We start from the raw sequence: 17,669 nt of genomic DNA on the forward strand, positions 1-17,669 counted from the left end.
ATGGGCCCAAGTGACTGCTGTAATGTTTTGTTGTACTAGTGCCTATTTGTTACGGATTTTAATTGAGGTCCTGCATGTGTAGTAAGATAATTCATCTCCCATTTAGTGTCTCTAAATCCAAAAGAGTCTTGAATAATACATGATATATAAACATATATTGTGAAGAATCAAAATTACACCTAGTGTATTGATATGCTCTAGTTTATTTTTAATTGGAAGCAGAGGAGAGGAGAAGATGGCAAGCAGGGTAGATTTTCTTGTTAGTAGTTGGATAAGTGTATTTTCTAATCCACATAGAAGTAGTGAGATGACTTTGTGTTAAGAAAAACCTATGGGTTTCAGTAGTTGTTTTCCACTATTACAGACCAAAATAATGAGTAAAGAGAAAAACAAAAAAACTTTGTTTGGCATTAAAGTGAAGATAGAAGCTAGTACAGGAACTCTCCAGTTGGGACAACAAGCTAAGATTGATAGAATAGAAGTGATATTTTGAGAACATTTGATGAAGACATATTTCAGTAATCAAACACAGAAAGTGTTGGGGGCAGGGTGTGAGTTTTGATTGCATGAATAAGTGGGAGAGAAAAGCTGTTTGGGTGTTTTTTGGTGTTTTGTTTGTTTGGTTTTTTGTTTTTTTTTTTTTTAGTGGAACTGTGAATATGTATAAATGCAGGAATAATGCTAACATTTAAATTATCAGAATGCCCTACTCATATAATAAAGTCTTGTAGCCATAGTAGTGTAAGAATCTGGACAAGGCAGGATTTGTAGTTTTAAGGTTAAACATTTGTATTTGTTGGGATGAAAAGGTCTTAGTGAAACAGAAAGTGCAAACTTCAGGTGAAATAGAGATGAAAAATAACGAGTTGCATATGATTTGTTAGATCAACAGGTAAGATGGGGGAAGAAGGCAAAAAAGGATGATTGTTGCCATTAAGGGTTAGGAAAGGATATTAACAAAAAAAAAAAAAGGTTATTTTCCTTCAGAAGATGGAGGGATAAAGAAAAGAGAAAAAAAGACCTGCCTGTGGAAGTTCTAGGGAAAGACTGGATATATGAAAAATCTTCAGGTGTCATTATACAATAGTTCCTTCAGAGTTTTAAGATGTGATGAGTTGTGAATTTTGTATGTGAGGTTGCTCTGTTGAAGATAGAAAGAGGATTAGGTTTGACAGATGAAGTCATAATTCTGCAAAAAATGCTTTACATTGACCATATAGCTTGTGTGAGTTCTTTCAGTTGTTCACTGTTGGGTTGGGTCGTGACACAGAAGGATTTTATGCTAATGTTTGCTAAGATGCAGTTGTGTGGGATAAAGTGAACTGCCCTTGAGGGCTTCCAGTTGCACATAGTATTTTCCAAAGGAAAGCCTTGGAGGCACAGGTGTTTCCTGTATCCATAAGGCTGAGCAGTACTGGCTGTACTTGGGCCTATTGGAAATGACCTCTGATAGCAGCAGTTTGTTCATTCAGTCCTGTCACGGAACACTTCAGTATATATGTTTCCAAGTGTCAATTTTTGATGGCTGAGCTGCAACTGGTGAATAAAAAGATGATAAAAATGAATTGTATCTTACAACAGTCTGTCAGTTGTGGCCTGTAATTGTATCTGTTTTAGTCCACCACACAGGAGGAAAGATTTTAGTACTTCTAAAATAATTTGCAATCTTTTGAGACAGTACATTCTCAGTAACGTCAGTAAAATGAAGAGTCTGTACAATTCTTCTGAATTGTAATAGAGGAGAAACTTACACCTGAAGTTGTGTTATGTAAGCTATTATAGAATGTTAGATAACTTAGTAGTCTGCTGTGACATATGTCACTGTAAATGTCTTAAAATAGTGTTACATTGTAAATTGATGTTAAATACCAATGTGCTGTAAAAATAGCAAAACTCCAAGCACTACTGGATATTGTAGTATGAGCTAACAAGTGTTATATCTAGTGTAGAGAAGATGGAATAGGTTCATTATATTCAGGAACAATGTTGGTTGTGCTAAATTTTATAGTACTTGGCAGTCTGCTCCATGTGCTCATGACTGAAGGCTAGAAATACAGTTGCTTGTTTCTATCCTTAGTTTGCTATTTATAAACCTTGAGTTTAGTCTTCAGAAATATCCATATATGTCTGTGAACCTCTTGGTATATTGAATTCCCTGAAAACAGGGTTTCAAATCCATTCATAAGTAGTTACAATTAAGTGGTCCAATCCCCAGGCCATTGCCCTCTGTGGCATGGTGAACAGGGCTTACTTGGGAGGGAATTACCCGTGAAATCTACCATTAGTGAAACCAGTGTCACTTTTTGTTTGTTCACTGGTGTGATGTTGAAAATGTCACTTTGTAGATAGGGAAAAGGATATTTAAAGCATCTATGTCTAAAACAAAATCTTAAACTCTTGACAGCTGTGTATGTCTTGTTTTTTTTCATGCTCCTCCTCAAATTTACAATAAATTTACTTAAATTTATCAAAAGAGATTATTTTGAAACATTTCTAGGTATATGACCATTTTTAAACCAGGAAGAGGAGGATTATTTTTATGTCGTCCTTGATGATTCAAATTTGATGCATGTATGTGCAATTTCTGTAGCATTCTTAACCTTTTTTGACAGAATTCTGGCATCTTGTAGGTTTTAGTTACTGCTGTCTTCATGCAAATGGGAAGACGCATTTAGGTCAGCTACAAATAGCTTGTATTTCTCAAGTGTATTCAATGAAATTGTTGGTGTTTTGTAGCCTTTGGATAACAAGTTTAATACTAAAATACTGTTCAAATGTTGACAACGTTCCAGTTGTTCAAAGGCTTTTTGTGCTATGTGGAAAATACTGAATGTAAAGGTGCTCCATAGAGTAAACCAAGTTTTCTAAGCTTCTTTGCAGGTGAGCATTGTTATGAGTGTTGTCAGTAGGATTTGTTGTGTCTAACATGTGTATGTTAGTGTGTCCTCCATATTCAGGATTTGTGGACCATTTTTTCTGGGAATGTTTCATGTTGAAATGTTACTTGCTAACTGTTCCTGTGTGTAAAAACGAATAGATCCTACACATCACTCATTTTCTAAGTACCAGGCACTTGAAAATACCACTCTTTGAAAAATGATATCTTTGTTATGATCTGCATTGGAGCTGTTTGTTTGGAAAGTTATTTGTAATGTAGCATATTAATCATTATATATGATGCTTATTGCAGGTAAATATATGTAGATACTATTTTGTAGATGTGTATAACTATGCTGTGTATAAACATATATACTATAGGTAAGGTATCCTTTTATTCACCATTAATTTTCTAGCACTTTTCTCACTATACGCTCACTCAGAAGTTCATCTTACCCAACTTTTAGCCTATCTCCAATAGTTTAATTTCTAAAAAAAACTATTTCCTTACAGGAATTGTCCCTAAAGGTAACAGGTTACTTCTGGTCTTAGGTGTTGTCACCATAAATTTTATTAGTGCCCAAATCTGTTGAACTGTGCCGTAGCCTTCCAGAAAGAACTTTGCAGTTTCATTTACAGAAAGATGTTATTGAACAGTCTATGAATAATGGTAAAGGTGGAAATAAAAGGGGGCTGTTTACTACTATGTTTTTGATAAATTTAGTTAAATCTTAATCTTTCCTCAGAATTACAGACCAATGAAGCTGCAGATCAGTAACTGAAAGTTTACCACATTTGACAAGAAATGTTCCTCTTGTCATAGATAGTAGGGGAACCAAAAATCCTAGATGGGAATGACCAGGAAAATGAGTAAAAGTCAACTGAAGCACAGGTTTTCTTTTTTGTTTTTTCTTCTTTCTAGTCAGGTCATATAGAAAATTCCAGTATATTGGAAGATCTGTACAGCAGAGAAGAGAGTGCTGCATTATCATTTCTGAATTTAGAATTTTTGTGGGATTTGGTGGATCTCAAGGCCTTGTAATACCCTGAAATTGCCAGCTGTGCACTTATAATTAAAAAATAAAAGGGGAAAAAAACTCTCTAACAACAGCAAAAAGAAAAATAACTTAAATGAGGAAATGTGTCCTAGAGTTTTACATGCTCCAGTAACCTCATGTCTCTGACTACAGGTCTGCTCACAGTTGGCTTCCATGTAAAAAGAGTGCCAGTTTAATTTTGTTCTTCTTCCTGTGACCATCCAGTTGTATCAGACCTAGTGGAGGAACATGGCAAATTGTGAAATACTTTCATTTGTTTTATCTTTTAATAAAGATAGAGATGTTTTTCTAAGTAGCTGTATTTAGTCCAGAGACTTGGAACATTTTTTTAATTCCACATTTTGTGCTGAGTTACTGATGTGCACAGAGGTTAATATTAAAGCGGTGGTAGCAAGCACAGTGGGAGGCAGGTGTGGTGTGAAGACACAATGACCTAGAAGAGGAGACTTAAATTTTATTGTCCAACCGTGCATGTTAGAAAATACCATTTGCATCAACCCTCCAAACCACAATTTAGGCTTTACAAGAAAGTCTCCTACACAGCTTGTATTTGGAAATAAAACTTACTTTGCCAAAGGCACTAAATTTTGCATACTAAAGATGCGCTGCCTTTAGGAAGAAAAGGTGCATTTTTTGGGTTTTTTTCAAATAACATTATCTGACTGTAGTGTTGGCATGTCTCAGAGTAAAATGAAAGCACTTGAGCTGTATTGCTAGCATTCTTGCAGAACAAACTGTAAGTAGAAAATGTTGCCTTTTAAGAGACCTGTGAACCTTTTCTGGTGTGCAGTTTCCATACTCATGATGACAGTGAGATTAGGTTAAGGCTGGGGAAGAGAACAATTTAGTAGTAAAGAAAGAAAATCTGAAGCCAGACTAGTTGGAAAAGGAAAGAAGAATGCCTCAAGCTCAATGTTGCAAGGAGTTATTCATGTTAGCTTCTGATTCATCAAAATGCTTATCACCAATTTAGTGAATAGTTGTGTTGAAATTCTGTTGTTATTCATCCTGTGGTGGAGTGAAGCACACTCATCCTCAGTGAAACATAGGGCAGCATGTTTTCATGGATTTGGGCTAATGGGTGTAGGATATGGTTGGTTTGAGCTCTTGAAAGTAAAGGGTTTCCTATGATTCTTTCCCAGAGGAATCCTCATGCATTTGGCTGTTACTGTTCTAGCATCTAATAGCATTAAATCAAGGGATTATATGTGGGACCAAAGCCCTTCAGCTAAATTTTACGTGGTTAATGAAAGACCTTGGTAAAATGGTTTATTTGCTTAAAATGTATTTTGTCTATCATACGGCATGAATGTATACCTTAGGAGTTAAAACCCTTAACAGTTCTACAAATTCACAGTAAGAAATTATTCCTTTACCACAGGAGTTTGCAAACTTTTTGCAAACAAAACAGATTGCAAGGGGGGAAGAAATGGTACCCAGTAACTAGAAATATGCTGAGTTCTTACTGTAAGAGCAGCAATTTTCTTCTAGTAATTGTTGCAGAGTTGTTATCCATCAGAGCAGTTAATGTCACTCTAAATTACTGCATTTGTATTCTAGTCTTTTGAAACTGCCATTGTTTTGCGAAGGTGAAAAAGAGCTCATGAAACATCTAGACTAATTTTTGGATTTTTTTGGGACTTCTGAGTATCCAGTTCTGGAAATTGAAATGGCTTGGCAGGTGTCTGAATTAGGAGCATCACTAATCTGGATATTAAAAAACGTTTTTGTTCTCTAAGTTGTAAGCCTTTTTTTGTTTGGTTGATTTGTTTTTTGTTTTAAGACTATAAACACTTAAAATTCAGCCTTTATGAATGTATCCTGTTGTAATCCCTTAGAGATTAAGGTAGCATTTTTCACATTATTTAGATTGTTATAGAAACTGTTAAAGGAGTGTTTTATGTGGTTGCAAAATATGTTAAATATCAAAACAATGTATGAACTAATACTTTGGTGTATTTCACATTTCTTAGTCTCTAAACCTCTTCTAAAAATCTCATCAATTTGTGTTGAAAGCAGTTCAAATATTTTATTGGTAAAAAGGCTGATAATACCCCCTTCAGTGTGATATTTGCAGGACAGATCCATCAGTTTCTTTGTAATTTGCATTCTTTTCTGTAGGCCCTTAATCAGAGTTATGAAACAAAGATATCAGATATTCTTTGTGGAAGTATCACAAGCCTGTCTATGAACTTCCTTTTTCTTGGAAGTATGTTCTGCTTTGTCTTGGTGCTTTCTTGGGTAGTGGGTGGAATGAGGTTGAGAGGAGAAATACACTTTCCAGTAACTGTCTTACACAGAACTGGCAGTCTCTCTGTCTGGATGTACCTGCAATCATGGAAACAGAATTTTTTGGGGGAGGAGAAAACCTAGCTGATCTCATTTTGGACCCTGTGGGAATGCTGTCTTCTAAAGGTGATGTTTTAATACAGGTGATAAATTTTGTCAAGAGCTGAGAACTTATTTTTATACTCACTTGTAGTCTTTGGCTACAATCAGATCACACCAGCTTTGGAATTTAGCCTTTCTGCTATCAAAGTCAATGAAGCATTGTTTGTCAGGGGAATGTTTTACAAAAACAGAAATGGGATATTTTCTGTTGGTTTAATGTGTGCACATCCTGGAGAAGGTAGGATATGAGCTGTTTCATCAGCTGTATAAATTGATAATTATTTTCTGATTGGGTCAACATATGATGGTTTTTGTTTGTCTTGCATGCCTGAAGGATCTTGCTTAATCTGTTTTTTGAGTCTTCAGCATCTCTTACAATTTTAAAAATTTAATTTTTCAGCCCATCAAGATCTTAAATAGCCATTTATTTAAAGCTTTAGAAATGTTTGTCTTTGTATGTTCCTTTCCCCCATTAAATATGTCAATGGAAGCCTGTCCTGATTTTTACTATGAGTGGAGGAAAAAAAATTACAGATCACATGAGGAGAGTATTTCTGCAGCATCATTCCTCTAATTTCAGATGTAGAGCATGAAAGCAGCTGCAGTCAGCTGACAGTTAGTGGTCATGTTCGGATATACGTGAGGAAGGGGCGTGCTGTTTTAAGTGCATTATAAAGCCGTTGTTTCGTCACCAGGAAGCAGGGATGGATGGCAGCAGCCCAGGGAAATGAGAGACAGTGATGTTGCTCTAGTGGAAGGGAAATCTCATTGCACAGAGCCAGAGCTCTCTGCAGGCAGCTGTAGGGATGCACCAAGGCAGAATGGCACAAATGTATTTTGCTTTTTGTAAAGGTACAGAATAAACGTAAGGAGCAGATAAAATTCTGAGATGGACATGCTCACAAGGAGGATGAAGTTATTTTTTATGCTCTACTGCCCTTTATGTCTGTTGGTACTTTCCAGTGAAATCAGTGAAGCTGTATTTTTAGCTTGCTGTAGTCAACATCAATATGACAAGATAATTCTGTCTTTACATCTGTAAGCAGTTTTTACTGTGTTTTCCTGTTTTCTGCCAGCTGCAGTTTACAAAGGATGTCACAGCACTGGTAAGAAATATACAGTAGCCATTTCTCTGACGGTTTTGTAAGGCATGCTTTTCTTAATGATTTGTGAGAAGCAAGAATATGAAACAGCAAGTTTGGTAATGAACCAGATAGTCTGAGCTGAATTTTCTTCATAATGCCGATCTCTTGATTTGTGGTTTGTGCCTGTGTTAATTGGTCTGTTTTCTCTCAGTGTGCTTTAATATTTTGCATTTCACTAATGCTCGATGTAACATTGCAGCAATATTGTAAATGCCTCGCCCTCTCTACTTTGCTCTGTGTTAATTTTATGGCTGCACTTGGGCTTTTATAACTGTCTACTGTTAAGACAGAGCACATTGATATACTGGAATTGAGCATGTTATGATTTGAACAGGAAATGCTGTGATATGATAGCCCTCCTAAGCGTGTAAAAGCCCTGAGAAATTATTTTAATCTTCTGTTATATTGGCAGGCTCTGCACTGGCTCTTTTTTTCATTATGTTCAAACTGAACAAAGTCATGCTGAAGTTTTTCAATAATAGAATGTTGTTTAAGTATGCTGTATGCTTCTTATGGATATATTGTTTTCCATGTTCCGTTAATTTCACAATGACAAATGCTGCTTTCAGAAATGCTGCAGAAATGTACTAAGTATAATATAACCATTTTTTTCTTAGAAGTCAGGTTGTTATGCATGAAGATGCAAAGTGCACCAAGGAAATTAGAGATTTCAGTTTGGGTTTCAATAGTGCATGGACAGTGGTGAATATGAATTTTCATACTATTTTTACCTCAAAGTTAAAAATGCTAAATATAATTAATATTTTTGCAGTAAAATTTGTGTACCACGTACTTGCTGTCTCCTGTAAAATATCACTTACAGGGTGTTGGCTCACAACAGTATGTTACTGCTTCAATTTATTCATTATATGTTTAGGAAGAGTAGCTTTTATGTTTAGAAGACATCTTAGAGGAGTGTGTGTATATGTATACTTATTTGTCTGTACTTTTCATATGTACTGCATTAAGTGAATAGAGTTGTTTTATACCCTAAGTATATAGAGAATTTTCTAGTGCTATTTGAATTTATTATTCAGCATTTTAACCTATCGAGTGCGGTGAAATTCCAGCTTCCAGCAATGGGAGGCTTAAACGAGGAAAATGTGTGAAGTATTATATTAGGTATCATATTAGAAAGCAGAATTAAAGGGGAGAAAAATACTGTGTTGTGTGCTCATGGATTTTGAGAAACCTGACTCAATGCCCTACTCACAGTATGTCCTAGAATTGGTCATCAGTTTTTTAATCATTGAGGGAGGGAATGAATATCATGATTTTGCTTGTTCTGTTTCTGCTTACTAAGAGGCTGGAATGCTGGTTTTATCTTTTGAACTAACATTTTGTCTGAAATGAGAGGGAGTGTGAATTTTGTACCTGTTCTCCTCCTTTGAAGCTTGGTCATGCAAATACTAAATGGCAAAGTTTTCCTTCTCCCTCACTGAATACTCACTTAATCTTCTCTCCACAGGCGTATTCCCAAGATGCCTACCTGAAAGGCAATGAAGCCTACAGTGGTAATGCCCACAACATACCTGAACCACCACCAATATGTTACCCACGCTTGACATCCACAGCCTCTGTTAAGGCACAAGCTGGAGACAAGCTCCCTTCTGACTTCTCGCTGGGGAAACAGCAAGTCACTAGACCAGTCCGGGCATTGACACAGCCAGAGAGGGCTTACAGAATGGAAATACAAGTGCCTCCATCTCCAACAGACATTGCAAAATCAAATACAGCTGTGTGCGTTTGCAATGAAACTGTAAGGACTGTTATTGTGCCTTCTGAGAAGGCTGTAGATTTGCCGTCTTGCAGAAATAACCATGCTGGTCCATCACACAGGACAGAGGAAGTAAGATACGGCATGAAAGATCAAACCAATCTAAAAGCATGGACCACCACATCACCACCATCTTTAGTGTCCACTGCCATTGTACTTCCCCAGACTCCAATAACAAGACCAGTTGATACAACTGTAACAGTAAGTAAAGCTTCAAATTATGTAGTATGTTCAGAAGGCATCCCAAACACTAGACCTTCTACTCAAGCCACAGACTCGCCCTCAGTCTCTACTAATCACTACAGTTCTCCAACCTCCCACCAGCATATAGACTGGAAGACCTACAAAACTTACAAGGAATACATTGATAATAGGCGCATGCACATGTATGGCTCCAGAACAATACAGGAAAGGTTAGATAGCTTAAGGGCAGCTTCTCAGAACACAACTGAGTATAATCAGGTGGTGCCAAATCGCACTGCTTCCCAGGTACGGCGCAGGAGCACCTCTCACGACAGGGTTCCACAGTCTGTCCAGATCCGGCAGAGAAGTGTATCCCAGGAAAGGCTTGAAGATCCCGTGTTGATGAAAGAATGGCCCCGAAGTGCTTCACAAGATGCTCTAACTTCGCCTTCAGTCAATGCTAGAAATCACAGGGCTCGGTCGTGGGATTATCTCAGCAAACAGGGTGAAGTGCTAGAAAATTTTCATTCTGAGAATATGATTGCCGATGCAAATGGAGATAGGAGAAAGACTTACAAATGGACAGGGTTTACTGAACAAGATGATAGACGAGGGATTTATGAGAGATCTAGGCAGCATGCATTTCATATGTCCCTCCGAGGTCAAAACTTTCCTATTGCTCCGAATACTTATATTTCAGACAACAGGAGAACTGGTAGTAGAGCTTCTCTGCCTGGTTCTTACTTTCAGAAAGTTTCACCAGATATCAAAGTCTTACAGCCTTCTCGTGATTCACAAACTCCTGGGGGAGTTTCAAAATCTGCAGGTGTTTCACAAGAAAGGTTGTGTCTCACACCAGCCAGAAGTTCTAAAAGTAACTCTCTGAAGAACTCGGCTCCCTATGCAGCAAAACCGTCGATTCCCCTTAACCAGGGCCTGGATGCTATTGCCAGCAAAGACCAAAGAACAGTAAATAATTTGCATCAAAACAGTCTGTTAAACCAACAGTCAAGGATCCGAGTTGAAGGTGCCCCAGATCACAAAACAGAAACTGGTAAAACCATCCAGCCCTCTTCTCTGGCTCCAGCTTCTACCAAACTTGTTCACCCAACAAGTGAGTGTTTAACTACCTCTGACAACATAGATGGTTCCATCAGACAAAAGATTCATGGTATTGAAAGGGAAGATGTTCATGAGTCTGAAAGTCTGCAAATGGATGTTCAGGGAAATGACAAAGACACAGTGGTCATGCGGGACAAATCCCCTTCTGGCCACCAAACTCCCCAGCCTTTGAGGCATCAGTCCTACATTCTTGCTGTTAATGACCAAGAGGCAGCCTCGGACACTACCTGTTGGTTACCTAATGATGCTCGGAGAGAAGTCCACATAAAAAGAATAGAGGAAAGGAAGGCGTCGAGTTCCAGCCCACCTGGTGACTCTTTGGCTTCAATTCCGTTTATTGGTGAGTTAAATTATTTCAGTGTATATCAAATGCTTTTCTGTCCTGGAGGTGATGAAAAACAGCTGATTGCTATTCCTGTAAGCCCTGAGGTTGAGAGGCATGGGAGATTTTTCTCATCTAAAATAACTTTGGGTTGGTAAAAGGAAAAAATATTTTTCAGTGGCGAAAAAAACAAAGCTGTTTTGTTTGGGGGTCCTGGAGAATGAGTGTAAAAAAAACCACAGTGATGTAATATTTTTCTAGAGTTTTCTTTAACCCTCTGGGTAAGTCGGTGTTACATAACTCCATCTTGTTATCACTCCACATAATGTTGTGATGTTACGGATATGGACAACTGGCATTTGCAACACCTTTAAAATACTTTTACTTTACTAGTATAAAACATACTTGGAATCCAGTACAGAGGGAATATGAATGCAAATCCATATAAGAGTGATGATTTGTCCGGAAAAAAGAAGTTTTTCAGCTGAATAGGTATGGTAAAAGCTTTCTGAGACAGATGGGGAAGACATGAAAACTGTTTCAGGTGAAGGGATAGCAATAAAAAGAAGTGGATTTGCAAGTACAGATGCTAATGCGGATATGAATGAAAGTTTGTGGAAGCAGAATTTTAGAAGGCGAAATGATTTGCCTGTGTGCTGTGACACAAACAGGGCTGGAATTACAGAGAGCTTATGGGAAGGGCTCTGAAGAGGAAAAGAACTAATGGAAGGATTTGATATAGTAGGAAAAAAAATTACACTGAATGTTGGATATGTGATGAATCAGTGTCTTCTGCTGAAGAGAGGGTTACAGTGCAGAACATTTCTGTTCTATCCAAGTAGTCAATGCCTCTCTTGTCTTTGTCCTGCTGTTGTTGTTGGGTTGAATTTTATTCTGTTGTGGCTGATTTAATCCTTTGTAGTCTGGATGTCTGTGCATCATTCCACAGGAGTAGATTTATACCTGACTCTCTGTGCTCTTGAATGTAGCATAGGAAGTATTTAGAAAATACTGAATATGGAATTTTGATTCTCAGACTCATCGGTGTGAAAACCAACTCTTTTTAATGATCCTTTTTGGTTTTTTTTACACATTAGGTTAAGGGAATTGCAGATACGATGTATCTGTATCATAGCATAATTGTCTTCTGCTGTGGATCTGAAACAGTGATTTTTTTTCCCCCCAAGCATTATCTATAATACCCACTACTAGTTGAAAGTGAATGAACAAAAAATAGTGAAGAAACTTTGTGTTCATCAGAAAATGGAAATCATACAAAAGATAACGATAATTCTGGTCTTTTGACAAAATACTGGTAAGACATTAAAAAGTGCTTTCTTAGCTAGCAGATACTGCTTTTGTTGGGTTTTTAATTTTGAATGGGAGTTGTATGGATCTTTTTCATTCTTGTCATTAGTGGATGAATCAGCGTAATTTTAGGTTCTTCTTTAGACACAGTCAATCTTTCTTTAAGGATTAGCAAAGTTTGTGAGGCATATAACTGATCTTTGTGCAGGATTTTTCAATACTCTGCCTAAAATCAGTGTTGGGCTCTTGATTTAGTTACATTCCATGTTTGCTGGGAGTATTTTAATCCCATACAGTTGAAATGTCATGTTAAAATTAGATCAAGATTGGTAACGTCAAGACCAACCTTTTCTACAGATTCTCCTTTCTTGGTTTTGTCAGAGATTTCCTATGAACTTTTATTTATGTGACTTGCTTCCATATTTTGGAGAAATGTGTTGATTAAAGTTCAAAGAAACCTTAAACGTATCAGTTGAACTGGTTGAACTGTATTTGGTAGCAGCTGAGCAGTTAAGAAGGAACAAAATTGTAACTGTCCGTTGCAGCCTCTTGGCATAACACCACATGGGATTGAATTCTTATAAGCCTCTTGGAATGAAACCTCCTGAATGTTCCAGAAATACTGAAACCAGATGCTTCTAGAGCCTGGGCATGATCTGAGTCAGCATGGTCCTTGTGGCTGTTTTCCTAGCAAGAAATTCCTGTGCCAGTACAGGGGCTGTGGAAAGCTCCAGCACCCTGAAGAGGAAATAACCCTCTCTGAATAGAAAGAGCATGAGACGTTATGAAAGTGGACCACTTATGTTAGAGTTTATATGCATTATTCTAACTTTGCTTGTTCTGCTATCATTATGCCTAACTACAACTTCACTCATTAAAAGTTGTACTTAATCAGGCGGATAAAACCCTAGATCTGCTTGGAAATTCAGTTAAAGGCTTTTTAACTCTTCAGATGGCAAATCACTGGGAGTTTTGGTTTAGGGTTTTCTTTTGGGTTTTTAGGAATTTTTTTTCCCGTCTCTGATTGTTGAGAAGGATCTTACTTTGAACGAAGACATACCTTGGAATTGGCAAATCACTTTTCTTCACTTATGCTTATATCCATATAGTAGGGTTTTTTGCTTTCTTAGGTTTTAATTGGATAGAACTAATTTAATACACTTAGTGAAGTTCCTTGTACAGTAGATACTTGGAGTAGTGTAAAAATGTGAATTTGGGGGAGGGTAACAAGTATATTCCAAGGCTACAGATTGCTACCTTTTAAAATATGTGTGGTGTTTAAAATACTTGTGCTGTATCTATTTTTATCACCACTTTCTGCTTATTAGAAGCAGTAGGTATGGCCAGTATTTTGGTAGAAATTCAGCCAGGAACAGTTGGCTTTTGCAGCAGTATTTTGTGATTAACTCTCTTCTGAGAACAGCACAACATCAGGATGATTTTAGCCCTGCCATGCCCTACACTGCAGATAGAAATCCAGGCAGAGTTTCTGTTGAGCTTCCTTACAGCAGATTATTGCAGGTATCATGGTGGGTTACAGAAGAACTGCCTTTTGACACTAATATTTTAAAAAAGGTAGTTCAGAAGCAGGAAGATTTAAATTTTGTGTGTAATTTATTAATAAAAATGACAGATCTGTTCAGAGCAAACCTAGTAGGCAGCTGTAATGCCTTTTATGGGAGAAATTGATTTATTAAAAAAAAACAGGCAAAAAAATTAGGCAAAACATTGTGTGTTCAGACTCTTCAGGTAAGCATATGTTCTTGAGGGATTATGAAGCTGCCAGCTTTACAGATAAACATACAGTGGTATTGCACACTTTTCTACTTTCCATATGCTACTAAATGCAGGATATTGTGGTTGTCAGAAAGCTGCTATTTCTGTTTCAGGTCCAGAGAAAGGCCATGTCCTAAAAATGGTCTTTATTGTTTCAAACTATACAAGTTAAGTCTAGTGATGGTCTACTGTTTTTACCCAGAAAAGGTATCATCTGTTCTCTAGACTAATAAAAATATCATTTTCTCTATTAGTGACTATATTAGCAGTTGTGTTTAATGTGCATTTTTTGGACTTGTAGTTTTTGCATGATTTCTATGCTAGAGGGCAGCAAATGATAATTTTCTGACCTACTGGGTAATTTTGGATGAGTTAATCTTCACTGGAATGGAAAGTAGAATGCTGCTAAACATCCTGATAGATGTGGATGACAAGTGGTGTCTCTCAGGGATACTTACTGGGACCAGGGTTATTAAATATTTTCATTAATGACATGGACAGTGGGGTTGAGTGTACCTTGGCAGATAATACAGATTGACACCAAGCTTGAGAGGTGCTGTTGCCACACCTGAAGGATGAGATGTCATCCAGAGGGACCTGGACAGCTCGAGGAGTAGGCACATGGGAATTTCATGTGGTTTAACAAGACCAGTGCAAGGTGCCCTGAGTCAGGGCAACCCCTTGTGTCAACACAGGCTGGGGAATGGACAGAGTGAGAGCAGCCCTGCCCAGAGGGGCTTGGGCTGCTGATGGGTGAGAGGCTGGACATGACCCAGCCATGTGCACTCACAGCCCAGAGAGCCAAACGTGCCCTGAGCTGCATCAAAAGCAGCGTGGGCAGCTGGTAAAGGGAGGGGATTCTGCCCTCTGCTCTGCTTTGGTGAGACCCCACCTGCAGCTCTGCATCCAGCTCTGGAGTCCCCAGCAGGGAATGTGTGGACCTGTTGGAGAAATCCCAGAGGAGGGCCACCAAATTCAGCAGAGGGATGAAACACCTTTCCTATGAGGAGAGGCTGAGAGAAGTGGGATTGTTCAGCCTGGAGAAGAGAAGGCTTTGGGGTGCTGTAATTATGGCCTTTCTCCTGAAGGGAGCCTACAAGAAAGATGGAGAGAAACTTTTTGCAAGAATGTGTAGTGACAGTACAAGGGGCAATGGATTTAAACTGAGGTTTAGATAAAATATTAGGAGGAAGTTCTTTACTGTGAGAGTGGTGAAACACTGAAACAGGTTGTCCAGAGAAGCTGTGGATGTCCTTTTCCTAGAAGTATTTAAGGCCTCGTTGCGTGGGTGTCTGAGCAACCTGGTCTGGTGGAAGGTGTCCCTGCCCTCAGCAGGGGCCTTGGGTCCCTTCCAAACCAAACCATTTTATGAATTTTGTAACTGTTGAGAAAATGTTGATTCAGGATATAGTTATTTTAATACATTTTGTAGACATAAATATCTAGTATTCATGTCTGAGATTTGCAGCAAAGTTGAAAATATTTTTTGTTTTTTTACAATACTTACTTGTAGAGTAGAAAGGAATGTAAAAGAGGTTAATCCAATTCCTATATTGAGTTGAGTGAACTACCCACAGGAGTGCAGTGGAGGCACTACTTCAATTCTTGACCTGATTGCAGCATGTGTAGCTGTCAGGCCAGCTTAGTGCTTTGGCCATTACTGCTTGGTGGATGTTCTTTCCAGCTTCACAGAGGCCTGTCACATGAAAATTAGTTTTAAACAGATATGTTTTAAAAACCTTAGCCTAAATAAAATTTCAAAGTTCAAGGTTATTTTAAAATAAAATCAAGTTCATAGCTATTCTATTAAAGAGTTTTTCCTTAGGCATACAGTAGCATCATGTAAGTACAAAGATTTTAACTCAAAGGTGTGATCCTATTTTGAAAATATTTAGCACATCCTTACCCTGGAAAAATTTTAGGTGACTTCTTCATTCCACTGTTAATTTGTCAATAACTGAAGGAAAATTACCCAGATAAAAATACTGACCAGACTTAGATAACACCAAAATATTGTAAAAATGAGATGAGTGTTCTCTCCCTGACTGAAACTCATACATTAGGAAGGGTATAAGAACAGGACAAGGATATGTGATACTTGCTATTCTCCCACTATTTGCACTTTAAAATATCTCTGAGCTAAATATGATTTTAAGTGTACCATAAATTCCTCTATTCTCGTGTGTATTACAGTAAAATTTTGTTATCCAATACCCTGTATTGATTTAAATAAAGATTTTCCAGGGATTTCACAGTTGAAACTACATGGTATTTATTCCCTTAGTGTGTGTCTGTGTTTTTCTAAACCATGTCTCCTGCTGACGAAGTTCACAGTGTGGGTTGAGAGGGTCCCTAAAGACCATCTGGTTCCAAGCCCCTGCCATCAGTGGAATACCTTCCACTAGGTTGCTCAGAGCTTCTCTCAAACTGGCCTTGAGCACTTCCAGGGATGGGGGATCCAGAGCTTCTCTGGGGAACCTGTTGCAGTGCAATACCACCCTTACAATAAATCTCTCTGTTGCTTCTACCCTTAGTGCAGGCAAACCACCACAGCAACTTCTGTGCTAATAATTAGGAACACTCTGCTGTTCACCACACTTTAGAAGCTGATATTCATGCTAACTTTCAAAACCAAAAAGTTGGGGGTTTGGGGGAGCTTTGGATTTTGTGGTTGGGATTTTTTTTTTTTTTGGGGGGGGGGTTGTTTTATTTTGGTTTTGTGGGGTTTGTTGATGTTTTTATTTTGTTGGTTTTTCGGGTTTTTTTATTTGTGGTTTTTTGTTTGTGTTTTTTTTTTTTGTATTTCATTACCTGTTTTTTTACAAACGTCATAAATAAAAGTTCTTGGGTACTTGCTAAATTAGCAGATGGGTAAATGTACCATGTACCTGGCTTCCAGTGAGTTCTGCTCAACCCTGTTTTTTGGGTTTTTTTCCTATGATGTTGTTGATACTATATGTATTTTTTAAAGTGTATTAATTAAGGAATTAGGAGTTGAAACATTCTAAATCACCTTTTAGTTAAGCTTTTCAGGCAACTTTATTATACATGTGATTGCGTTTATCTTCTTTAGTGCTGAAAGTAGGGGTGTATAGCTTTACCCTATCAATACTTACCTTTAAGTCCTAGGTAATGTATGTATCTCCAAGTACTTTTTGGAAAGTGTAAGGACTTTACTGCCTTGCCTTAGTGGATTATGTGCCATGCTTTCCCTATCCTCCCCCTACATGTTAATGCCTCTTTCTTCAGGCTGCTGAGGCTTTGGAGATGACAATGTGAATACATCGAATGCAATTGAAACAAGAAAATAAATTGATATGCTTGCACAACACGCTATGAAGAAAGGTTATGATGGTAGGAATAGATACAGGGGAAACAAACATTCTCATAAACAGAAAGGAAGCATTTGAAAGAATGTACTCATTCTGTTTTCCCCTTATGAGGAGGGAGAAACTCCAAACCTCGGACGTCTGCAGCAGAGATGGTGGTTCATTAACTCAAATTGTGTGGATTTCTTCAGGGCAAATGGTGGCTGAATACTGATGGCTGATATGGTGTGTTTTAAGGCAAAACTGCTAGCAGTCAAGATGAAAACAAAATCTTTAGCTATTGTGATAATTTTCTTTTCTACAAGTTATTGCCTAGCTATTCCAAACTATCAAAACACATGCAATTGCAGTAGAGAGTAGGGCTGACAAATGTTCATTTTC

The 17,669-nt window shown here is 37.8% G+C and overlaps 1 protein-coding gene across 7 annotated transcripts in view; it reads left to right on the plus strand.

Annotated features, from left to right (window-relative positions):
- Nucleotides 1-17,669, plus strand: part of ARHGAP21 (Rho GTPase activating protein 21) — a 111,443-nt gene that overhangs the window by 71,496 nt on the left and 22,278 nt on the right. For 5 of the 7 annotated variants that reach the window (XM_031503811.3, XM_085573042.1, XM_085573044.1 and 2 more), the window contains 2 exons: nucleotides 7,403-7,432; nucleotides 8,940-10,893. In XM_031503811.3, the coding sequence (XP_031359671.3) occupies nucleotides 7,403-7,432; nucleotides 8,940-10,893 (1,984 nt within the window). The remainder of the gene's footprint in view (nucleotides 1-7,402; nucleotides 7,433-8,939; nucleotides 10,894-17,669) is intronic. The other 2 variants (XM_085573041.1, XM_031503812.3) reach the window with 1 other exon arrangement.

The sequence above is a fragment of the Lonchura striata genome, chromosome 2 (genome assembly GCF_050655825.1).
Source record: "Lonchura striata isolate lonStrDom1 chromosome 2, ASM5065582v1, whole genome shotgun sequence".
NCBI classification, from domain to species: domain Eukaryota; kingdom Metazoa; phylum Chordata; class Aves; order Passeriformes; family Estrildidae; genus Lonchura; species Lonchura striata.